The 26,332-nt window shown below is 37.1% G+C and overlaps 1 protein-coding gene across 1 annotated transcript; it reads right to left on the bottom strand.

Moving 5' to 3' along the window:
• Positions 1 to 2,632: 2,632 nt before the first annotated feature.
• Positions 2,633 to 25,654, bottom strand: egflam (EGF-like, fibronectin type III and laminin G domains; the record flags this gene model as incomplete). The annotated part of the gene is made up of 25 exons (XM_079251114.1): positions 2,633 to 2,784; positions 2,884 to 2,987; positions 3,318 to 3,401; positions 3,625 to 3,768; positions 4,008 to 4,086; positions 4,275 to 4,298; positions 4,906 to 5,086; positions 5,684 to 5,800; positions 6,892 to 7,003; positions 7,486 to 7,729; positions 8,129 to 8,254; positions 8,576 to 8,765; positions 8,914 to 9,058; positions 9,289 to 9,389; positions 9,479 to 9,579; positions 10,421 to 10,602; positions 11,161 to 11,387; positions 11,516 to 11,628; positions 14,355 to 14,521; positions 15,851 to 15,986; positions 16,083 to 16,200; positions 16,321 to 16,347; positions 17,490 to 17,576; positions 18,527 to 18,636; positions 25,549 to 25,654. 25 exons carry the CDS (start codon positions 25,652 to 25,654, stop codon positions 2,633 to 2,635), a joined length of 3,177 nt encoding a protein of 1,058 aa, XP_079107240.1.
• Between the last annotated feature and the right edge of the window lie 678 nt (positions 25,655 to 26,332).

Below are 26,332 nucleotides of genomic sequence, written 5' to 3'. Positions count from 1 at the left end.
GTGTTAAATAAAACAGGGAAATGTAGACAAGCTATTTAAGCTGCAGGACTTCTGGTTCTAAATTATTTGCGGAGACTAGTTATTGCAACATATACCAATTAAAAATAAAGACTGCAGAATGGCTTTTATTCTTTTTTTTTATCTGTTGTTGTCTTGGGTTGTTTTTTTTCTAGTCAGTTCACTTGTCAATTTTTACTGACCTAAGGTGAAAAAAAGACTGCTATCCTGGACAAATACACTTTCTGAGATGCTTACAACCAATTTTACATCATGTAAAAAATGGCAACATCTCAATACAGCTCTTCAGGACATGCAAATACAAGGTTTTTTTGGCTAGGTGTTTGGACATTAATGCTTCACAATCTGTATATTTTGTCTTTCCACTCAGTCAAGGTGCCTAGTCTCTGCTGGCTATTTAAATTTTAGCAATGCACTGCAAAAATCAGAATTGTGTTCATTCAGAGGTTAGCAGTAACCACAAAGCGCAGTCAACAGTATAAATATAGCATGGATATAAATGGTCATGCTACAAGTGCAATATAGTTTTCAAAGCCTGTGGTTATTTACAACATTTCAAACTACATTAGGGTTTATCAGTTTTTGCACAGGATAATGTAAATCTATGTTAACCTGCACATGGATGCATGTCAGAGTTTTTAATCTAGTGCAACTCCTCTTAAAAATATTTGTTAGCCCTGAAGAACATGATTATTTTTTATTTCCCCCTTTATTGTTGGTTTTGCTGTTAATTCAAACCTTACAGAAGTAAACTCTGTGTTCCGGACTTGCCGGCATATCAGCTTAGTGGCATTTATTATGAGCATTTCTAGAGCCATTACTGTACAGGAGCATCCTGAGTTGAGAAACTGCAACACTACTGAGTTTCACTTTATACACTACATCACATGCTAACAATCTGATATAAACCCACCGGCCATTTTTAATTGTACACCATCACAGATTCATCATACATACATTATTCAAGAAGAGAGAAAAAGAAAAGGGAGGGGTTAAGGAAAATAAGACTTTTTCACGCTGGCCAGAGCTCACATTACAGGTAAGATGCATGATAGATGCTGAATTAGCAGTCTCTGTGCATGTCACAGAGAAAATCTGACAAAGTTCTGCAGTGAGTCTTAAAGTCAAACCAGATGGTTTTTTGGGGGGGAAATCCAAGCAGGAATTATTAGTGTAATGTCTTCTTTTAAGTCACCACAGCCAAATGCCCAGTTTCTTGGATGGCATCTGATGTCTCCAGAAGTTAAAGGTTGCAAACAAACAAATACCTCATCCATCCTCCTCCTCCTCAACAGCTGCAGGGAAGAACAAAAAAATGCTCCTGACAAGAGACATGATTTATTTGTCCATTCTCTGTTGAAATTGTAGAAAAACATGTTCATTCAACATGACAGACCACAAGGAGATTTGTTCTAAGATGACATAAGGCTGACACTTTCTACTTTCACTATTTCAAGATAGTTCACTCTTCCACTATATTATTAGGTTAAAAACAGCTTGTTTTTCTGTACATTTCTGCCAATTGACTGACCTAAATACACATAAGAACCTTGAAATGGCAAATACTTCAAATTCAGACAGAACATTTGCAAAATTCTCCTCTGTAAGACTAAAATTTGGGAATAAATATCATCACATGGTCATTTTCTGATTGCGACATGCAAAAACGTCATGAACATAAATATTTTTTTTTCTAATGTGATGATTTGAGTCATGAAGTAAATTAACTACAAGGCTGACGTTCACTATACTGTGGTTTTGAGTCAGATGACAGAAGCATACTGCCATGCATAGATTTTAAGATTTAGGATGCTTTTAACATCAGACTTTCATGTGACTACCATCTGAGAGATCCAAATAAAGAAGCAAGTAAACTCAAAAGTTTAAATAAAAAATAGTCCAGTTAACATATTTACCCTGTAAAGCTAAACACCCTGAAAGAAAAGTACATTATACAGAAAACCTATTTGTCTATAGATTGATAAAACAAGAGTACAAATGTTACTAGAAAGATGACAAAATTCTTCTAGGGTCATAACCAAAAATCTCTAACAAATAAGGTTGTTCCTGCTAGCTGCTCTAAGTCATGTTTATAGTAGTTTTTTATCCTTTGGATCACTTGGTTCTTCCTGCAATCATAAAAGCATTTTTTTAAAAAAGGAGAAGTAGAACAAGGAAAAAGATACAATTGAAACCGTCCCATGAGAAAAAAAATGTCCTTCAAAAGGCTTTTTGCAAAAATTTGCTTTGCCCATCAAGCTAAGCTTTACATCTCCTACCAGAGATTTGTGCTTAGAAACATATTCGAATGGCCTGAGGTCATTTTCACTGTAGCCTTGGATCGAAACTGGAAACACAGACATATTCAACAACATTAGCCATTTACAGCTTGGCATGTCAGAGCTACAAACACAGACAACAGAAACACTCCTGTGACTCAAACTGGCACCATTGTTCATTTTTCTAGTTTGACTTTAAACCACATCCGCGCTGGGTTAGTACAATGAAAGACATTTTAGTTTTCACTGATCATGTGCTATTAAATCAGCTTCAGTGTGACAAGTCAGAAGGTCCAGAAAGAAACAGAGTATGGGCCCTCCTGCGCTGAAGATCCCTAGTTGGAGCAGGTGTTAATGTTTTTGCCGTCAGCCGCGTCCTCCACCAAAGCTAAGTGGTAGTCAGTGGAGAGTGTGAAGTGGGAGACACAACCCACCAGGCCTCCAATGTACTGTCTGTTTGTGTGAAGAGCGATCTCCTTCATGCCACCTTCAGGTCAGAATATTGAGAAAAAAGATAAAAGAGAAAGGGAATATTAAAATTCTAAAACCAAAAGACAGAGCCTACAGTTCAAAGGGTTCCACCTACCGACATACAAGGGTCCATTGATATTGAGCTGTCTCATTTTGCCAGGTGACCTGCCTGTTTTTGCTCCATAATCATCAACTGTCAGTTTCCCTGACTGGCCATCTCTGAAAAGTTACACAAACATGGTAAACTGCTTATTAAATTCTGTTGCATACACGATTACGTTCATATCACAGCTTTCAGTGGTGTTTCCATTTTTTATATGGATGGAAAGTTTAATTGTTTCTCTTTGTGTTGTGCAGGAATATATAACAGCATACAAAACAACCTCCCTCTCAAGCTGCTCTCATTAATACACTTACAGCATTAATCATCAGCATTAATACACTATGCAGCATTTTGATGTTTTATTGCTCAGTATAAAGCTTTAATGGCTTTTAGATTATCTTTCTTACAACAAATATTACAGTAAACAGCCCTTTTTTTTTACTTACCTCACAGCTTTGACTCTGTGCCACTTTCCATCATTAAAGGTCCCATTGACAACAATATTAGCCACACCACTGCCCAAGTTGTAACTACAAAAAAGAAAAATACATACAACAAATCTCAGCAAGTTGCATCATATTTAGCACCTTTTTTTTTTTTTTTTTTATCAAATGCGGCAAATCAGAAACATAGTGATGCTGAACTTTAGTTCCAAATGTTCTTTTATACCCTCACAATGATAACAATGATTTCCTAAATCTTTTTAGTTTTTAATTTTTAATTTTATACAAGCACTTTTCAGAAAAGAAACACCTGAAGATGAGAGCACCATCCTGAAGCCCCATAGAGAGGAAATCACTGTTAGGCCTCATTGGACTGTCTCCTCGCCACAGCAGCAAGCCATCCTTGACTGTGCTCTTAAAACGCATGAAAAGGTTAGTCCTGGACCCAGACACTCTGAGAAAAAGAAAAGAAATACATAGTGTCAGCTGAACAAGTGCTATAGGATCATTTTTAACAAAAACACATCACAGATGCAAAAATAACATTTTTCCTGCTTTTTCTTCTCACCTGAAGGAATGTGTGCTTATGTTGTTTGTTATATTATATACGTAGTGGTTATTATTTAAAGACCGGAGAGTTTAACATTTCAAATGACCCTGAGTAACGTAACACAATTATATTTCCAAACCAACCTTTTAAGGATATCTCTGTTGTCGTAGGTCAAGTAACTTCGACCAATAAACTGTGGGATCTCGATGGCTTCGGTCACAGCTTGACAGAGGAGAAAAAGAAATAATATCCCATCACCACCAGATGGCAGCAACACCATCTTACGCCTTCTAGAGCTAAACTGGAGTCCTAGATTTTACTGTGAGGACACTATGAAAAAGTAAGCAATTTTAGAGGTGATGTGAAAACTGTTCGTGCCTACATTTTAAAATATATATCAGAAAACTTACTGTTCAAACAATAATTCCCACATTCTGTTTGATGAAAGCATTTAAAAACAGAGAAAGTATAAACAGACTTCAGGGAATTGGTTGAATAGTTTTTTATGACATTGCAGAACAAGAGAAGAACAAAACATTGGGCACTCAGAAACATACAACATATTACACTCAAATAAAATCTTTTTCTTACATCACTTTTCTTCTGCAGAAAAAGTACAATTTGCTCAAAAATTGAATGGCATATTTATTATTAATATTTGGCAATTTAGTGATATAAGTCATGTTTCATCATTACGTCATAATTGTTTTCTTTAGTCATTAGAAGCAACCTCAAACCAGACTGTTTTTTACATTGATGACATTCAGCTCCTAATTATGTTTTTTTAGATTTAGTTTTAGTTTGGAGCTGTAGAATGTCTGATTTTCTTTCATCGTAAGGCAAAATAAATAAAACTTTGAACTGAGATATGAAATGCTTTTCTGCCACAAAATTTAATTAACCTTTGAGATGTGCAGGTAATCGGGCAAACCAATCACTAAACCTTTTCTCTTTTAATAATCTATAACTGTTCCCTGAATAAATATAAACAATCGAGAGAAGACAATAATGCAAAAGAGAAAGGTTAACACTGGAACTGACCTTTCTGGCAGTGCCTCCCATCATACCCTAGAGGGCAGTCACACTCGTACCCGTCCCACTTCGGCCTGCATGTCCCTCCATTGGCACAGGGACTTTCCACACATGGGTGGTCAGAATTTGCAACATTAACTCCAGCAGCAGTGCCATTTGTGATTGGGATGGTGCGGTCGTTGAGAATCAGCTGAGGGAGTGAAAAGAGAAAACAGATAGTGGGGAGTAAGAAATAGATGGTGAGGGATGGTGGGAATGTGCCAAGGAGTTGGTGCTGAGGCTTTATATTAAAGATGTCCAAATCTGGTCCTGAACATCTTCTATCCTGCAACTTTTTGATACAAATAAATGTCTTGTTACCAGGTCTCTGCAGAGCTGAATAACATGCAAATGAAGAAATTAAGCCATTTGAATCAGATGTGTTAGGGAAGGGATGCATCTAAAAGTTGCAGGATGGTGGCTCTCCAGGACCAGACCTGGGCATATCTGCTGTATATGCTGCATGTTAGTGTTGGAATTTGTCACAATAATTTCTCTCTTTATAAGCCCAGCCCACCTGACACTACTGCAAGATTCCCACCACAGCCTAACTGGGAACTACAAAGAAATGTACAGTACTTGATGCCAACAGGTATAATCTGCAATGCATGAACTTATTTAGCGCTTGCTTACATTAAACTTAAAATATATATGTAAATTACCACAATGTAGCTTTGTATGCTGATGTAGATGACTGTATAACAATACAACGTTAATCATCCCAGAGGGAAATTACAACTGTGTTCACCTTCTGAATGACTCCAGTGAAGGGCTTAATGACACCTGCTGTCCGCTTGGTTTTCTCATATTCTGGCACTCCACCAACGTAGAGAGGTGAGCTGCAATTGATCTGAGTGAAAGCTCCCTGACAAGTCAAGAAGAAAAAGAAAGAATAAGTTATGTTAAATGTGTATATATACAGACATGGTTCCCTTGGTTCCCTTCAGTCAATGAAAGAAACACTCACACCCGTCGCAGAAATAACCTGAAAATGACCAAAATAACAATGAATAAGCATTCTATGAAATTTAACCAGAGTCAGACATTGATTTTCAGCCAAGCTTCAACAGAATTACATTAAAAAATAAACTCATGAAACACACCCAAGAATGGCTAAGAGGAAAACAATAGACTATTCTAAAGTGGCCTTCTATGAGCCCTGACATAGATCCTACTGAGCATCTTTGGAAGGAGCTGAATAATGGTGTCTGGACAAGGCACCCTCCAAACCTGAGACAACTGGAGCAGTTTGTTCATGAGTAGTGGGCAGGTGTTTAACCTGCTGAGAAGTGCAGAAGTCCTTTTGACAGATAAAGGAAATGTTTGATTGCAGTGATTGCCTAAAAAAAATTGTGCAACAAAATATTAAGTTAAGGGTACCATCATTTTTGTCTGGGTTTGTTTCATGAGTTTATTTTTTTTATATATAATTCTGTTGAAACATGGTTAAAAAGCAACGTCTGACTTTCATTGGTTAAATTTCATGGACTTTTTAACTTTTGACAGATTCAAGTTATTTCTGGGACCACTGTAAGTTTTTCTTTCATTGACCAAAGGGTACCAACAACTTTGTCTACATCTGTAAATAGTTTTCTTAAATCTTACTTTTAAAGATTTCTGTATGAAAATGGATGTGCTGTTGCTTATAGCAGCAACTCCCAGCAAAAACTGTTTTATGTTGTGAGGCAGTAACATTGCAATTTATATGTAAATAGTCATATTCAAGAGTTTTCACTCTTGAAAATACTCAGATTGAATAATAGCTAAACATACTGGACATAATGTTCCATCTTACAGTAACTTTGAGAAATTAGATCAATTAAAGATGTCTTAAACTACATGCGTTTAAAGGCTGACTTTGATGCCTGCCTTGCTTTACTTCTTTTGAAGGTATTCAAATGTATGTTTATCTGCCTTCTGGGGGAAAAAAAGCAAGAAGGTTTTAAAGTAACAGACCTCAGCAATTCCCTCCATTGGGTTCTGGCGGTCAACTTGCAGGATGCCACTCTTTGCTGTGCGAGACACCCTTAGCTCATGCCATGAGTTCAGACTGATCTGCTCCTGACTCCTGTGAGCAGATAGTCAAACATTAATGTGAAAATCAGAATAATATATCTATATCTATATATCTATATCTATATCTATCTAAATATATATATATATATATATATATATATATATATATATATATATATATATATATATATATATATATATATATATTTATATATATATATATATATATATTTTTTTTTTTTTTATATATATATATATATATTTTTATATATATATATATATATATATATATACATGTATATATATATATATATATATATATATATATATATATATATATATATATATATATATATATATATATATATACACACATATACAAATAGATAGATAGATAGATAGATAGATAGATAGATAGATAGATAGATAGATAGATAGATAGATAGATAGATAGATAGATAGATAGATAGATAGATAGATAGATAGATAATAACAGTGGCACCAAAAGACAGAAGACTGAATCTTTTAAAGTACCTTATAACTGCTCCTCCAGAGCCGCAGTCAAATCTGAACTCCACATATCTGTCTACCAAGTTTATGGCAAGAAAGTCTCCACTCTCTGCATCATCACTGTACAGGAGCACCCCATCAGGCATCGATGGCTGGAACGTCACCTCAAACTCCATAAAAGAGAGGTAGCTTTGAAAGGACTGAGGCCAAGGGATGACAGCATATGAAAATACTGTTTCATTGAAGAGTGGGGAGGACAGCAAAAAACCTGAGGAAATGAAAAGGTCCATGATAACTAGCAGGAATAAAGACAATGGACAAACACCACTGGTAAGACATGACCATTATAATAATTAAAGGTGAAGAGCAAAGAGAGGAAAATTTATTTTTAAAAAAATCACAAGGAAAATCAGGACCAAGAACATGTGCAAGATACAAAAATAGAGTTGAAAATTATGTTCATGGAAAGTCAGACAAACATACAATTAATCCCTCTGCATAAAAGAAATAAGAACTCCTTATCCTTTTTTTTTCAATTTTGCTTCATAAATGTTGAGTAATTACTGTAAAAACTTTTTTGCTCATAAGGAAGTTAAAAGCTCTTCTTGAAAATAAGCTTGTGCTCATTTTGTGAGTGTGAAAAGAAGAACAATACAGTCAAACTCACTCTCTTCACAAAGTGCTCCTCTGAAGCCAAGTGGGCAAAGGCAGATGTAGCCATCAGCACGGTTTGCAAAGCAGACTCCGCCATTGGCACAGTTTACCAGGTCGCACACACTTTCGCTGCACTCACCTGACATGTAAGGACAAATTCAGCTAATTTATCTACACACAGATTTCTGTTTCCATATAAATTCATGGTATGCAAAGATTTCCAAGTTTAAGTGTTTGCATCCTCAAGGCCAACTGAAATACTTATATATGTAAGATATATATGTATCAGATGCTCGCTGCTCAGATATTAACTTTAGAAACAAAACTATTGCAGAATTTATAAACAGTAAAAATTTGTAAGAATAATTTTTTGTGGGAAGCAACAATAAAAAAAAAAGGAAGGGGGGAAAAGAAAAATGTTTACTACAACAACAGCAGCCACACATCCAGCATGCCTCACCTATGTCTGCTCCACTCAGAGCTTTTCCAAGAGGCCATGGCCTGATGTCTGTAACCTTGTTGTTGATGGTCAGACTCTGAATGCAGCCCACAAAGCCACGATTTGTACCTGTCGCCCTCACCAGCCAGTAAGCACTCGGAGAGCCACCCACATACAGCGGGGAGCGAAAAGTAATCTTAGTGTACTGACCCTGGAAAAGCAAGATTAAATGTGCACCATCTTCAGTGACAGTAAACACGCTGATTTCAAGACAATCTTGAGTCCTTCAAATTCAGTATTTTAGGCAATAGATAACTAATCCCTTTGCTTTTACATAAAACATAAAGGTCCATGTTTACCTGCGAGCGTCCAGATATGGGGGTGTCGTTGTCCATACGGAGCCATCCGCTCATTCCATCTCTGAAAATAGTTACAATGTGCCACTGACCCAGAACAATACGACTTTCACTGACAATCTGAGCAGGTCCTGTACCACAGTTAAACCTAAAGAGAAAAAAATCAAATAAGTATGAGAATGCCACAAACACGGTCATAGAAGACCGAAAAGAAAAACAATTAAACAATGTGAAAGTCTAAAATAATGTGCAATTAATCTGTTCAACAGTCATTTTACCTCCGTGTTTGTGCTACATGATCTTTCCATATTACAAATGATCTGAATAAGGTAAAAGAAAATATAATAGGTGTGTTTCTACTACTTTTGCTGTCCTTACCTGTAGTGAAGCTTCCCTCGAACCAAAGCCAAAGAGGTAAAATCTCCACGTCCATGTTCATTCTCCCCACAGAATAGTAGCAAACCATCCTCAAAGTCTGCCTGTATCACATAAAAATCTGTTTCAAATACATGTTCATCATTGATAGGAAGAAAAAAGAATCAAATGTAAAATAAACGTAATAACTCACCTTAAACTCCAGAGTGATCTGAAAGGTCTGATATGAGTTTTTCAAAGGTTCAAAGGTCACGTGAGAGTAGCCGTAGAACCTGGGGAAGTTCACTGTTACCACTGGAGAAGAAGAGAAGTTTAAATCATGATGAAGGTGAAGACAGAAGCTTTCCAGTCATATGTTGAATTCTTGACTTGTGTACACAGGTGCAACCACTTTATTAGGTTTATCTATTTTATTGTTAACATCTATAGCTCATTAGCTGCTCACAGGGCAGCAACTCAATGCAACATTCAGATGACAGGGTACAGAATTTGGCATTTACAACATGGAAGCATGGAGCCATTCTGCTTTGTATCACTGGTTCAGGCTGGTGGTGGTAGAGTAGTGAAGTTAAGGATACTTTCTTGGCACACTTTTGGCCCTTCTGCACCAGTTGAACGTGGTTTAAACACCACAGCAATAGCTGGATATTGCTTCTGATCTTGTCCATGACCACAAGGTACCATCTTGGCATTTCAGCAATTCCCAGCAGGATAATGTACCGTGTCTCAAAACTCAAATCATCTCAAACTGGTTTCCTGAACATGACAGCAAGTTTCCAGCACTCCAGTGACCTCCACAGTCACCAGATTTCAATCCAATAGAGCACCTCTGGGGTGTAGTGGAAGTGGGGATTCTCATCATGGATGTGCAGCTGACAAATCTGCAGCAACTGTTGTGTGATGTTACCATGTCAACAAGGATGAAAATTTATGGGAAATGTTTCCAACACCACAAAGAATTAAGGCAGTTCTGAAGGCAAAGGATGTCCAACCTGGCACTAGCAAAGTGTACCTAATAAAGTGGCAAGTAAGTGTACGTTTCATTTAAGTCGAAATCCTCAATTTTGATTTGTCCTTTTTCGCACAAATAGTATATAAATCATGTGAAGCAGACATTCAGCTGTTCAACACTCACCTTCAGAGCAAGTGTCACCTTTCCGCCCAAGGTTACAGTGGCAGCGCGAACCTCCACTGTCATATTCACTGAGACAGAAGCTGTCAGGTGGGCACACAGTATCCTCACAGGTCAGGTCGTACACACGAGGTACCTCACCTTGCCAGGGGGACATTACTGAAATGGTTGTGGTGGAGGGAATGCTGAAGTGCACCAAGGAGGAGGAAAAATAAGAAAGTCGAGTTAGTTTAGTTTAATTTCTCATCAACATTAAGTTTTAGCTGTCAATTCACAATTGGAAGCAATTTGCCATGATTTATAGTCCCTAATCACAAGTTTGTCTTAATGTAACATCGTTTTACATTCTCCCTTTTTTATGTCTTAAATAACAAAAAGTAAAAGGTTTACCAGAATGCAAAAACACTGACCACCTTTTTCTAGCCCCTTGTGCTGTTTTACAACCGCACTGACGGCTTAAATTGATATGACATTTCACTGTTTCAGTCACCATTTTTATCAAATGATTAAGCAGAGGAGGATGAAAAGAAGAAGTTGTAGGTGGCTTTTAAGAAAAATGCAGAAAGCCAGGAGAGATGAAAATCTAGCAATCAAAGAACATGAGGAACAGCGATAAAGGTTGGGATTCAGTTGAGATAAAAACAGGACGAACCACCTCTAACATGAAGAACCTGAAATCTTATCAAACTGAAACAGAATCTTTCTACAAAACATCTGAGTTAAATATTGATGATACAGGTTACCTGGTAGTGGTTAAGGGGGCATTTGTTGTGTCGGGTCCAGACTCAGAGGTTGCTGAGAAAACCAGGTCTGTGAAGATTGAAGAGGTTGTGGAAACTGGTGGGTCTGTGGTGTTTGGAGGTGCTATGGTGTTCATACGGTAAACAACATTTCGCCCAGATGGGGGGGCAGCATGGGAACGGAGCTGGGACTTCCTGTTGTCCTGGTTGATTCCAGGAAATGGGTTCAGCTATGAAGCAGCAGGATAAAGACATCAGTTTGCTTTCCTCTGCTCATTCAAACCATGTTTACGTCATTTCCATTTACAGGTAAATAAACTACAACTGGCACAGCTTAACCGCGGTGTGTCAGGCCTACCTCTTCAATGAAGATATCATAATCTGAATCATCAACATCAAATCCATCTTCATCACTGTTTCTGGAATCTGGTATGTAACTCTCAATATCCCCACTGCCAGCATCTGATGCACCTATTAAAAACAACCATGATGAATATCATACAATCATTGTATCATGCTCTTCATCAATACTGAATGCAGAAAAATGAAGAGAAAACCTCAGCAGCAGCTGACTTTAAAATGCAGTGAATGAGTTGAATTTATTTAAATGTAACTCAGTAAATCACATTTTAGATATAAATAAATAAATAAAAAGGGGAGTGATGCTGCAAACCTGCTCTGAAGTTCAAATGAACTTGCATTATAAAAACTGTTGTTTTTCTTGGTTTTTTCTTGGTGAGCTGATGATTGTTACATCAATCCCTGTTTGTTTAAATAGCTTGAAATTTTGCACGAACACACACAATCACAGCAGTGCAAATGTGGACTTTATCTACATCATACTGTTGCAGAATCATCCTTCATGAATACAATGGCATCTCGCTCACATGAAGGAAGTGGTGACAAAGACAAGACCAAATAAAGAAAAATTTAAAAAAAACAGGGCGTTGCTGTAAGAGACAATTAAAAGCATAACTCAAACCTCCTTTCTTTTGGTAATGAATATGAAGAGGGAAATGTGATGTCATGTTTCACTGACAATGATGATGACGATGAAGATGATTAACAAACTGGTGACAGTGATTCAGCTTGGTTAGACTAGTGATTGTACCTGCTAGCCTGTACCAAGGCTCCACGTACTGAAAAGTATCTCTTTGATACAGAACAGCATTATACGGAGCTCATAACATAAGACAGTGTCAGACAGTGAAAACCAGTTTCAATAGATGAAACTGATGTTTTTAGCTGTTCACATAAACCAAAAGATTTTGTCACAGTTGCATAAAAGTTACGGAGGGGCCACATGGGGGGCGTGGCCAACTGGTGGATCTGTCAAGTCCGTCCGTTTGGTCACACCGAGGTATAACGGCAAGGAAGACTGCAACTGACAATCTAAACATGTCAAGGCAAAAAAAAAAAGGCTTTTTCCTTTAAACCATTCATATAGTAACACAGAGCACAGAATGAAACTTTTTGAGTTCAACATAAAGGTTATCACATTTACAACTGTACACAAAATGTTATATTATATTATATTATATTATACTGATTTGCTTTTGTTTGCAAGAATTAATGAGATGTCTGAAATTTCATTCAGGCATTCAGCTAAAAAACATGCAAGAAGCCTTCTTCACACACTATGCCTCCTTCTGTGGATCTTACTCTGAGAAAGCTTTATCTTGTCTTACATAACACCCCCACCACCATCACACACACACACACACACACACACAAACACACATACGCCACCCTATGTCCTCCTTGCTCCTCTGACTCTCCATTAATATTAATTGTATGAATGCATTAAATACTTTAAGTCAAGACGTGCAAAAATATTCAAACTGTTGTTTGTTTAATGGACATCATTTTCATTTATCAAATTAATCATAAAAACCTGCATAGATTATTCTGCTAATTGGGGCTCACGAAAAACATTAACTTCCGAATAAAGAGCGTGGGCATAAAGTGGGGACATGCCCCCCCCGCCCACTTTATTTTGCCATGTTTTTCACCAACACACATCTGACTATATCACAGAGTCACTCACTCAGTCCCACCTCACTGTCCGCATGTATCCATTAGTGCTGATGGGAAGAGGAGGGGTCTGGCATCCCGTCCTTAATCCTGTCTGATGAGACTTGGACATAACCGGCTTTTATCCCCCGCTGAGAAACCACGCTTCATCTCTTTCAGTCTGAGTTGCCGCGGCCCTCTAAATGGCTCATTTCATCTTGTTTCGTGTAACTTTCATTCACATCATTTCCAACAGTGTACCCCTAACATCTCTTCTAATGTTTCTCCCTGTGTGTCTTTCAAATGGTTTTAGACAGTCAATTCAATCAAGGCAGTTTTTCTCAACAGCGTACAGAACAGCAGCATGTCCACATAACTGGATAATGTCATTCTACACACATGGCTGTTACATCTCAATGGTTGGTCTTTGAACCTGCAAAAGCACCTCTGAACACTGCTCACAAAGGTGCCATGCTTCTCAGAATGCATGTATCATTCTGTGTGGCACACACCTGTTTAAGTGTGTGAGTGTTGTAATAGCAATAAGCTTTGGCCACCTCCCAGACCTCCCCCGCTAACACATATCACCAGCAGCTGACTACAACAGAATATTAAAGAAAATGACTCTGTTGAAGGCTTCTGCCACATAGACCCACTAACACACTTCCTCTGCTGTCCTGCGATCCAGGGCCATAAGACAAATTGCTATGCATGGTGTTTATGTCAAATACTGCATTTTCTGAAGATAATGAATAGAAAAATACTTAATTCAGGTTTTTGGAACCATAAAGCTCTGCAGGACTAGTGAAAAATGTATGTACATAATACAATGACATGTCAGGTAATGGCAGCTTGTCAGTCTTTGAAAGCAGCAGAAATTAATCAGATTGGTGTGAAAACAAAAATAAAGTTGCATTTGACATATTGGCTGTTTAGAATGAGCTTCACAGCGACACACTGCTGGCAAAAAATGTACCCATCTCCACAGTAACTCTGAGGTTGCTGGCTGAATATGCCAAATGATTTTAAAATATCCATAATGGGTTCGATACTGAGTCTGTGTACTGTTGAAAATTAAGCTGAAACAGTTTGTTTTGCTATGTGATTAAACAGGCAGACGAGGGAGCTGGGTGGGACTAGTTTCTTATATTATCACACTGTCTCAGAAATCATTAAGGCCTTACCAAGAGTGCGCACAGGGTTGTTGATGTGACTGGGCGGGCTAACTCCGTGCATGTTGACTGCTCTGACAACAAACTGGTACTCTGTATCTGGTATTAACCCTTTTAAAATCATGGAATTGGACTCAATAGGTTCTCGAATGTAAGTCCATTCTGTGTCCATTTCTGGCCTGAAAAGGGAAAAAAAAGAGAACAGAAAGGCATAAAGATAAACGAAAGAGGAACAGAAAAATCAATAAATATCATATTTTCATGGGTTATGAAGTAGTCTCGAAATCAAGTAAGAAATTTAAAAGACTGAATACATTTCTTTGTGTAGTTTTAATTAAGGAATCATAGAATATACCCTTTGGTCATAGCTCATCTGCTGAGATGAGCCATTTTCCTCAACACTCAATGCGTCTCTTCAGTAAGCCCTCTTTTGATGTAAGGAGAGAAGGATTTGTGTCTGTGCTGGCCCTTCTGAATTAAATAATGCCCTCACATGCAAACACAGACACCAATTCATGATGCTGACTGTAGGAGACAATATCTCTGCCCCTATTTCTCTCTTTTTTTTTCTCTTTGCTCACCATAGAAGACAACACTACAGTGTGTTTTTTTCATACTTTTATACTCTCACAACTACTTTTTCTTTTCATACCTTCTTTCAAATAATTATTCACATTTATATCTGTATATTCATGTCTGGCAAAGCAACTTTTTTTCTGATCTCAACCTTCTTGACTTTGCAGACAAGAGTCTAGACATGGACGGCCCCCTCTGTGTGCATGTGTGTAAGAAGCTGGACACATCGAGAGAATGAAATCCATTATTTCTCATGCCCCAACAGACCTCATGTCAAAATAAAAGTGGTTACACTGAACAGACCATCGAAGCTGTAAGAAAGTCACTGCAAAAGAGACCTATGAATTTGGTGTTGTAGTTATCTGACATGATTTCATCACTGATAGATGTACAGCTATTTTTAGTCATTTATAAATACTGAATCCTTGGAATGAAGGCAATGCTTCATTTGGGTTTTGTTCTATTTAAAAGATAACAACTGCAAACAATAACTTGTAGCATAAAATGTTTATAAATTGATTTAAGTGTACGTATGATGAATCATAAAACTTGGTGATCGTTATTGTTAAAAGGTTACATTTTAAACAGTACTGTACCATATCTTTATCTTTGTTTGTCTCTGCTATATTGATGACGATGTTGAATCATAATAAAGATCATGAGCTAAATTATGATCTCTGGTCACGTTATGGAAACCATCTTAACATGTAACATACAGTTGTTTTAAGTACTGCTGACATATTTTTAAAAGGAAATCAGATATTTTTTGGAAGCAAAACAGTCTGAACTTTGATTGGAAGCTTGGAAATAGAGATTGTTATACTTTTATTTTGTTGTATTTGTAGTTGGTGTAGATCAACTCTACTGTGTTGTACAGTCATGCATTATCATCATTATAAAATCTTTTTTATTAATCACTTGTAATGACAAACCTGATGTAAGCCACTAGGAAGTGAAGAACAGGTGCACTTCCCTCGTTCTCTCCTTGTTGCCACGACAATGCCAGCTCTGTGTCTGATACAGCCATAACCACAGGTTGAGTAGGTGGTGAAGGGGGCATGCACATTTCTAGGAGTAAATAAACCTTGAATTTAGTTTGATTTATGAATTAGCAAAAACAGTGCTCTGTGATCAAACCAGTTCGATCTAGTTATATAGTCTTACCATGTGATGCAGTGCTAATGTCTCTGGGCATGCTGGGTCTACCCTCCCCTGCCCATCCATTTGCGCCAACACTGACTCTGTACTTAGTGTTCACTTTTAAGTTACCAACGTCTACATCCTACAAAGTGCATGTAAAAAATAGATTAAAATAGAGAAAGGCAAAGTTGTTTAGTGTGGGAGAAAGAAAAGTATGGCATGACTCAGTGAGTATGAGTGCAAAGAAATAAATGTAACTTACAAAGCTTGCTTGTCCATCAAATTGTCCCTTTGAGAAGGTAAGAGCAGAGTGTTACATTTTGTGCCTCAAAGTGGGTACAAAGTCCTAATTTAAGTAAGGATATTAATAGACATAATTGAAAAAAATATATCCTTTGGATATAAGTATATCAGGGTTTTGGCTAAAATGGTGATAATTGGTTAACTAATCTTATTTGGTTGTGATCTTTTAAAAAGACTTGTTCCCATTAAAGTCTTTTTGTCCGATTGTTAGTTTGTCTTGTTTTTATTGATCTTTTTTACATAAGACAATTTGCTTTGTGGCGTATATGATATTAATTCTGTATTAAATTGGTAATAATTAAATCTAACTATGTGTCATGTTCTTCACGTTTACCAAAGTGAAAAGTAGTGAGAAAGTAGGCCACCGAATTAGTTTTGAGTCAAACTTGGTTCTCTGAATGACTGCACTGTAACTGTTCCCTCTTAGATTCTGATCGGCATGTTTTTCACAATATTGCACAATATCAAAGCAATAGTTCTTACAGTTTCATGTAATGTAAAATATAGACATGATGCAGTACTGTGAGTTTATTTCAATTTAACACTTGATTGTTTTACATGATGCAAAACATTTACGTATTTCTATTCTACAGTCATTTGGAAAATTCCACTTTGTGGAAAGTGATCAATTAACCTACATGCATGTCTTTTGGGTGGAAGGAAGCCAGAGTACCCAAAGACAACCCACACATACATGGGGAGAACATACAAACACCACACAGAAAGGCCAAACCAGCAACCTTCAGGGTGTGAGGCCGCAGTCCTAACTATACAGCTTAACCTTAAAGGTATCTTAAAGTGATGTTTTGGGAGGATTTTTTGCTCAAATTGCACAGTAGTATCTACATAGTTGAATCCACTGGACCGTCATGGCTCTTCTATCGTACATCTGCAAGTTACTGCTTTGGGGTCTCAAGTTTGTAACGTGTTGGCTTTATGTTAGCGATCCTAAATCATTGAATTACACACAAAGAGGCCGGTTACAACTCTCCTGATAATTGTTTTGGGGTTTTTTGTTGGTTTTGTTGTTTGTTTTGTTTTGTTTTTGTTTGTTTTTTGTTGCTGTTGTTGTTGTTTTGTTTGACAAGATATACTAAAATTAAAGATGATTCTGTAATGTCCACTCACAGTTGTCAGCATGTCCAAACTGAGGGGCACCTCCATCAAGGATGTTGTACTGATGGGACGGCCATTCTTCATTTCAGTATAAAACACCTGAATGACACATAAGTACATTTACTTTTTACGCTTTAATGGAAGCTGAACAGTGATAATAAAAACAGTGCACAGAGAAAACATATTTTCAAGACAGCAGTTGATGAAATTTCCAAGCAATTGAGTAAATAAACACACATGCTTATTGGTGAGTTGTAGGGAAGCTAGGTAGTTGACTAATCCTCTTAGTAGACATATGGTCAGAAGCAGAGCACACACAGTCAAACTGATCCAGTTTGTTAATGGTTGAATTGAAACAAACACTGGGAAGGAAGGAAAGTAGGGAGGAAAGACAAAAACCAGAAATACAAGGTTATTTCAGAAGACCAACTAGAAGATCTACCAGTTCGCCTGTCGCCACAGCTAAATCTTCTTTATTTTTTTACTTTTTCTATTTATTTGTGTCTTCGACTCAGAAAAAGCAAAGAAAATCAAAGCTTGCTTTAATCCTGAAAAGGTTGGTAACAGTGCAGTACATCAAAACTCTGAAATAAGATGTGACCACATCTTAGAAGCAATATTGTACCTGAAAAAAATATAAATTTGGCAGTAAAAGGGTTCAGTTCAAACACAACATATTTCAAAATATCATCTGAGACCTCAAGGCCATGTCTGCTTGGACAGTGAGTTTGACAGGCACTTTAGAAGCAGAAATAGGAAAGTGGCCGCCAAGCACACAGAGTGGTATTCACTCAGTAAAGCACAGGGGAAATTTGATTTATCTGACACTTTCAAAGCTTTGTTTGTCTAAAAGCAAATTCTCAAATTGTTTTTTGTTAAAACTAGCTTCTTTCTTGTATTTTTTAGTTTAATGTTATTGTAATGTTTTGTCCAACATGTACAATTTTGCAACAAATAATTCATAATTATTCGGTCTTCTATATACAGTGTGTGTTTTCTCCTATTTAAACAATAGTGCCCCATCATATGTAACATCTGTCTGTGTATACCTTGTATCCAGTGATGGTGCTGACATGTCTCCGAGGCATCTTCCATCGTACACTGAAGGCAGTGCAGTTGATCGTCTCCAGCTGAATGTCTAACGGAGGACTCAGACGATCTGGTTCAAACAAAAAGAAACACAATCAGTGAAACAAACAAAAAAATATAGCAGTGATCAGACATCTTTGATCAAGGAAAACATAGATTCAGTGCATAGGTGCATTTGCAAGAACGGCACATAATTCCTATTCTATTATCTCCCCTCGAATCCATGTGGAGGTTGGGGAAAAACAATTACATGAGATACCAAAACCAGTGACTTGACTATCTGGCTCTGAATGTCATCTGACTCTAATCACAGATATTATGCCTGTCAGTGGGATTATAACCACTACTAAACTCTCCAGCTATGGCCTTGATAAGAACCTCAAGAGAAGTTCTCTTTAAAAGCAGAAAGACAGTTTCAGCCGTCCATCATGATTACACCTAATGTGATGTATGTTTTATGTATCTCAAAGCTTTAATGAAGAAATATAAAATATTCAAACTGTTTGTGTTTCAAGCAGGGGAGACTGGCTATGATTGCAACACCTTTTACTTTACCACCTGAAACTTGCTGAATTTTTAATATATGGCTCTCAAACTTTTATGTAAAATAACCACATTTGTTTTCTATAAATTGTACCAATTCAAAACCCTGCACGAATATCCCAGATCTCACCTGGTAATATCAAACACATGGTGGTCCTTTGTTACAACCTATCCCACCACCAGGGTGGGTTATCACACATAATGGGAAAGAGTTGTGACACAAAACACAGAATTTACTGGAAACAAACGTGTATTGCAATATAGATATGTACATATTTACATCCATCCAAACATCACATCTCCATTCAAAAGGGTGCAGTCATAGGAACAAATATGATATCGCAAGGACCCTCAAGCTCCCCGGACTCTGGTGAAGGACCTGAGCTTGAGACAAACTGTCACCAACCCATACCCAGAAGTACTGGTGATATGTGAATAAGTATGAATGTTTTGATGGTAGAAAGGCTGCTGGTGTGCATTGACTGCCATGTTTCCATCAGGGGGCAGCTGTGGCTACACATGTAGCGTTTCAGTACAAATAACAATGGATGAAAATGGATCTGATATAAGCTATTAAGTGGCATCAGCAATAAAACATGATATAAATGTAATCCACTATCATAAAACAAAGTTTAGTGTTCTTTTAAAAAAAAAAACTTTAGTAACTCAAAATATTTTTTTTCTCAATAAAATTTGCATATGTCTGTTTTTTATCCGGATAACAAACTATGAGAAGGAAGAGGGGAAAGATGAAATGATAATATGACTCTTGGCTTAACCCTGCCAATGCTACAGTAATACCCAGTCTCCCCAGATGGTTTTTACTTCTACAACAATGGCTCGTACACTAGTTGAATTTTCTTTCTTTTTCTTTTATTGAAAAATTACTTAAATGTTTAGTGTGAGCATCGTAGAAAAACATGCGTAGAAGATAAGGCAGAACTAACTTTTCTCAGTCTACTGCCAAAAGAGCCGACTTTGCTGGTATTAGCATGAGCATCAAATGGGAGCAAATATTAGAAATCAGTAAATTTCATGTCAGCTAAACTTTTTCTAAAGCTTTTTTCCTTCTTTATTTTTGTGACTTTCTTTCATTTCTCCTTAAGATGACCTCTCTCCTTTTTTCCTCAATGCTCTCATCCTCAGCTCAGCTTGTTGCATGTACCTTTCCTTCATCACCTGTCCAGCAGAGTGGATAATGCAATATGTCAGCTGAATCTCCTGATCCTTCATGTAACTCCCCACAGGAGTGGCCCACCGAAAGTACAGGTAAAACTCTAGCTCCCATGTTTCAAGAGAGATCTTCTTACTTAGTCTTAACAAGTATATAATGCACAAAATACACTCTCATCATCGACCATATTAATATTAATTGTGACAATAAATTTGCTTGTCTGTAGTGATCTTAAGAATCTAGATATAATCACTTATAATTGAAATTGATGGATTAGTTAACAGGCTGATTCTGTGTACATCCTGTTCCTGAAGGTTTCTCTTTATTCCTACAGATATGACAGAAACTGCAGTCGAGCAAACTCTTGACCTTTGAAGAACAGAAACTTGAAGGCCTAAAGCTTGCTGGATGTTAAGACTGTCTTGATGTATGAGTTACCAGACAGCTTCCTGTTAAACATGTTGTGACAGAACTGCGTTTTAAACCATCTGGTAATATATCACTAAGAGCCTCGCCACTGGAACAACTCGCCATCTCCGACATTTCCAGAGACTTCCAGTTCACACTTGCAGCTAAATGGAACCCTTCCTCTACTACTGTTTCTTATTCACACAATGAAAAGAATAAAAAAAAATCCAGTGTTCCTTATGGAGAGAGGTATCAGTGAGGCTCTTATAGTAAGTTTTACTTCATAACTGTTTCCTTAAACAAATATTTCTTGCATAAGGCGCCATCGGCATTGGCACTGACATAGGTGTGTGAATTTCACGTGGATTTCAACATCTCTGGAGCGGCCTGTTCATACAAGAGTGTGACGGCTGAGTGAATGTTTTTCTATTTTTGTTTTGTCAGATTTATCTGTGATTGGTTTATTGTCCTGTCTTAACAGCTGCTATTCTGATCAAGTCTCCTTTTAATATGAACTCAATGAGATTCATCTGGTATGAAACAGAAAACATATTTCTGCACTTGTTTCATAAGGTAACAAAAAACACACAAATCTACTTAATATAATAGAGAAATTAACTGAGTCCTAATCCAAAGACTGAATTGTTGAGAATTTCAAAGATCAAATGACTCAACATATCTATGCAACCATCCATCCATCTATCTCTCCATCAGTTTTCAACACTGCTTGTTCCATTTCACAGGGGGAGCTGAACCCTAACCCATCATGTGAGAAGCAGGGTGCACCCTGGACAGGTCTCTAGTTCATTGCAGGGCCAACACAGAGAGACAGACAGCCACTCACACTCCCTCCTAGAGAGTAATCAATTCTGTCTTTTGATTATGGCGAAAGAGAACACATGCAAACATGCAAACACCACTCCAAAACACCAGGAGAATTTCTTCATTCCAAGAAAAGCAAGGTGCTATACTGAAGGCTCCTCTCACGTGACTTCAGTAACTCTGATTACTAAACTGGGCTCTTTCGCTGGTAGTAAATAGGCAGAGGCAGTTCATCTAATCCCCTGCCATTTTTAAAAGCACCTCATCACTCTGACCATAAAGAAAAAAATAAGGTTCTGCAACTTTTTTTTTCAGATAGGTCAACAAAGTCAAGCACATTATTAGCAGTGTGAGAATAATGACTAAAATCTAAAGAATTTAGAGGGATTTTAGAGGGAATTTGCTCAAATTAATTTCTTTCTGTGGCTTGTTGGAAGCTAAAATGGAAGTTTTTGCTCTGTGATCACTTATTCAACAAACTAAGCAAACTGTTTACAGCAGCTATAAAATAACCCCAAATATTTCTGTCATTTTATTTCACTGGTGTAATTCCAATTTATTTACTGACTGTTATATATGTTGCTGTCAGTGTATTTGCAGTTATTAATATCTGTTTTGTTTCAGTCCATTCTTCCAGATCTCTGTCACGCATTATTCTCTTTGTTAGTTTTAAGCATGAATAAATAAATATGAAGATTCCTTTCATCTGACATTGAACATAAAACAAGAGCTTCTTGTTTTTGTATTGAGAATTTTCAAAGACTGTTTATTGCTGTTGTGGTGCTGTGAAATTTTCCTCACTTGTTCAGCAAGTGTGCTACCTCAGACACCTCATAGAATAAACCACTTGTACCATCCCACTGATTCTGTGTCTATGCTTTTGCAGTCAGTCATGCAGAAATGCTGCAACCGATCCCTACAAATCTAAGTCCCCTTAAAGTAAATAATCCCCCAGCTCTATACTACTGTGCACTTCTAAAGCATGGTAGAGAGATGAATGAAGTACACTTTGGAGTTAATATGACATCTTATATATAAATAAATGAATATTAAAAAAAAAAAAAAAAAAAAACTTTCTCTGTTTAAATGAAATTTTAAGTGTCTTCACCAAACAAAGCATCATGTATTTGTTGGACTGTGAAATGGTCCAATGGCTCGTTGAAATGCATGGTTTTCAAAACAACTTAGATACGTCACAAATCCATCCTAGTAAATGTTGGAAAAAAAGTTTCTGAATTATTCAATCAATAATTCAATTGCTTACTAAAACTGAGAAGCTGTCAAAGTACTGACAAAGAAGAACCACCTTGGGGAGAAGCATCATTCAATTTTAACTCCTTTCTGTATACCACCAGTTTCATTGTTTAAGTCTGATGTGATGCATGTGGACACTGAGCCTTGCTGACATTCTCCCCTTCCTGAAAAACTACGACTGAGAGATCTCAAAACAAAAGGAAAAAAGCAAAGCAAGTGCAAATGTCACTGGCAGTTATGAACATAAAGCTACAGCCGCCCTATGTATGGCAGTCTAAACTGTGGTGAGTGTACCCTGCTGACAGACAGATGTAAAAGTCAGCTTGCAGTGGCCTGAAGGTCCGAAAGTGTGAGAGGAGAAATGTAACAGTCAGAGAGAGTGACAGTGGGAGAGAGAATGGAAGTGACGGAAAGATAAGAAGTGTAAGAAAAAGAAGAAACTAGAAACAAACAGATACCTTGTAGGGAAGCTAACATCCTGGAATTCAGCCCAGTGAAAATTAACATACTGAAAGTGCAAATAATTCCCAATATTAAAAGCAAATATTTTTAAATATTTACTATCATATATATATATATATATATATATATATATATATATATATATATATATATATATATATATATATATATATATATATATATATATATATATATATATATATACACACACACACACATATGTGTGTGTGTGTATTCAAGTTATATGTTAAGTATTCAGTGAATTACTCAAATTGGTCTTTTAGTGGAACTGTGGGAGATCTAGTCAAAAAGGTTCAAAAGGATGTCTGGAAAGTGGATAAAAGCTGTCATATTTAACATTTGATTGAAAATCCGTGTAATTAATGAATGAATATCTGAAGTCTTAGATTTTTAAACAACCACCCACGCTTGAAGAGAACCTCCCACAGGTTTTTATTGCAGCCACTGTCAGCTCCTCTATGGAGGAATTTCTTTTCTCTTACTGGTCCTCATAGCTGAACTGGAGGTAGACAGAGAGGGCATGGTTGACCAGATGAGAATATGTTGACTTTCACAGCCTCTTCTGGCCTTTGCTGTACATTTGAAGTTGCCATTTTCAAAGCACACTCCACCATTTTTCAGAGATTAAGTATTACACTTTGAATGTTAAGATGTTGCCTTTTTTCCCTCAATGTATTCTTCTCCTCATTCTTGAGAGAGATGTTGATTTTCTTGTTTTATGGAAGTCATTTGCAGAAATATACCTCATTATTTTTGTATGTTTCACAGAGACACTGTTTTTGAGTCTTAGAGGAGGTTTTCAATTTGTCTGGAATAACCTGAGATTCCAATCTCTCAATATACTTTCACCAAGGAGATTATATTTGTGCCGGTGTTTATCTGTCTTTCTGTTTGTTTTGTTTTTGTTTTTTAGCAGCTTTATGCAAAACTACTGGATGGACTTTTTTTTTTTTTTTTAGAATAGCTCTTGTTCTAACTTAGATTCTATTACATTTTGGGAGTAATCTGGATTGCCATCTGAATTCAGGAACTTTTTGTTATTGATTCTTTATCACTGCGAGGTAAGGCCATTTTCAGTCCATATAACTCCACAATACATGGTCAGGCTGCTTTGTCAAAAAATACATAGCAAGTTGCCAACAGGTTTTCAACATATTAAAGCTAGATCTAGATCTTGGCAAAATGCTTGATGCTACAATCTAGAACAGGGAAAAATAGAGGATCTTTGGGATTTTCATCACTGCAGGATAACAAATGCAACAAAAACTGCAATGTTGCCAAAATACTGTTCATTAGCAATGAATCTAAGACTCTAATAGTGTAGCCATGTACAATGAATGAAAGACTATAACATAGAGTGGAAATCCAATATTGGTGGAAATGAGCGGATGTCTGAGCTCTCAGTGCTTTTCTAGTGTTTAACAAATTCCCTTTACTCAGGTTAGGACTTCAATAGTTTACCAGCTTCCATTATTTTGTGAGTCCGTAGTTTGTTTCCTTATTTAGGCTAAAAAATTATGTATAAATATGTTAAAAAGAAAAGTGATCTCTTGTGGAATGAGGAAACGCATGTAAATAATAATGGTTATGAGTTAAAAAAAAAAAAAAAAAACACACACACACATTTTTGCCGCAACCTATAATCTATTCCTAATCAAACACATTTGATTAACCCTGACCAAGTTATATTAGTGTCCAAATCAAACCAAGAAGTGGGAAAAGTGTTTTCGTACAGCATGAAGTTACTTACAAACTGAAAGCGGATGTGAAGTAACAGTTACTGGTCTTTAACACACTTCTAAAACCCAAAATGACTGAAGGCACATACACCCTTTCCAACCCACCCTCTAGCTTCACTGTGAGGACTTTCTGAATCATCAAAGAAGCTGAGGATGATGTTTTCTCCAGTCTGCAGACATGTTATGTCCTTTGTGGCCTTGAACCGGCTGCACTAATGAGGAGGCCACAAAGTTCATCAAAGAGAAGGATTTTCTGATGAAAGTATAGCTTTCTATATATTAATGATATGGATTTAACTTCTATCCTGTGCTGCTGCTGCTGCTGCTAAAAAGAGAAAGGTTACAGTTGCATGCTGCAAAGTTATGGCTTTGCAAAAATCACTTTCTTGCAAAAACACAGACATGCTCAGGATTACTAATCGTTGCATCCCTCACCATGAACGTTTGTCAAAGTTTTTATTTTCCATATTATCCAACATTATTATCGAAATTATGCAAATTGTGCTCATCATAATTACTATAACCTTTAAAGCAACAGTTCTCAGAGCAAATAACTTACCTGATCTCCGAACATTTGATCTTCTTGCACCAAAGCAAACACTGGCCGTGCAAGCTGCAAAGAAAAGAAAGCACAACAGACTCCTTTCTTTCCTCGCAGGATCCATATTTTCTCTGTCGAAAGTTTTCAACACTCAAATGTCCATTTTCACGCACATCCAAACGCGCATGGAACTTTACTGATCGCAGATTCCTTCGCTGTTAATAAGTTTCTCAAATTAAAGCCTTTCACCCCCCCTCAGTTTTGGAACAAACGCTATCCAAAGACGCACTGGATCTGCCCGAGAGGAAAGGGCAACTGACACTGATAAGATTACAGTCTGCAAAAGATCAGTAGGATGAATACATAAACGGACGAACAGACAGCCACTGTGACCACGGCGCGCTCTGACAAACGATGGAAAGTCCCGACAGTCCACGCGTAATTCGCGATCACTAACACAACTCAGTGGTGACCACGGTCATTTTTACGCCTGAAGATCGCGGTTGTGTCACGCCCAGGTCTGTGTCTTAGACAGCAGATGAGTTGAACAACCAAGTGCAAGGAACGTGGGGCCATTTAGAGCTAAGAGGATAATAAGCGTCTAATCCGCGCACTGGACACAGATGGAGAGCATGTCTTGACGCAGAAAGCAGGGGAGCCTCTCTGGCAGCATTCTTATTAATACTGTGTATGATTAAGTGCACGTGCATTCAATACAAATTTATGAATACGGCTAAATGGATGTAATAAATATCCATGGGACAAGGTGACCGTGCCTTTTGAACAATCAGAACAAATAAAA

Source organism: Telmatherina bonti (assembly GCF_933228915.1).
Source record: "Telmatherina bonti genome assembly, chromosome: 13".
In the NCBI taxonomy this organism is placed as follows: domain Eukaryota; kingdom Metazoa; phylum Chordata; class Actinopteri; order Atheriniformes; family Telmatherinidae; genus Telmatherina; species Telmatherina bonti.
This window is presented reverse-complemented; position numbering and strand designations above follow the sequence as displayed.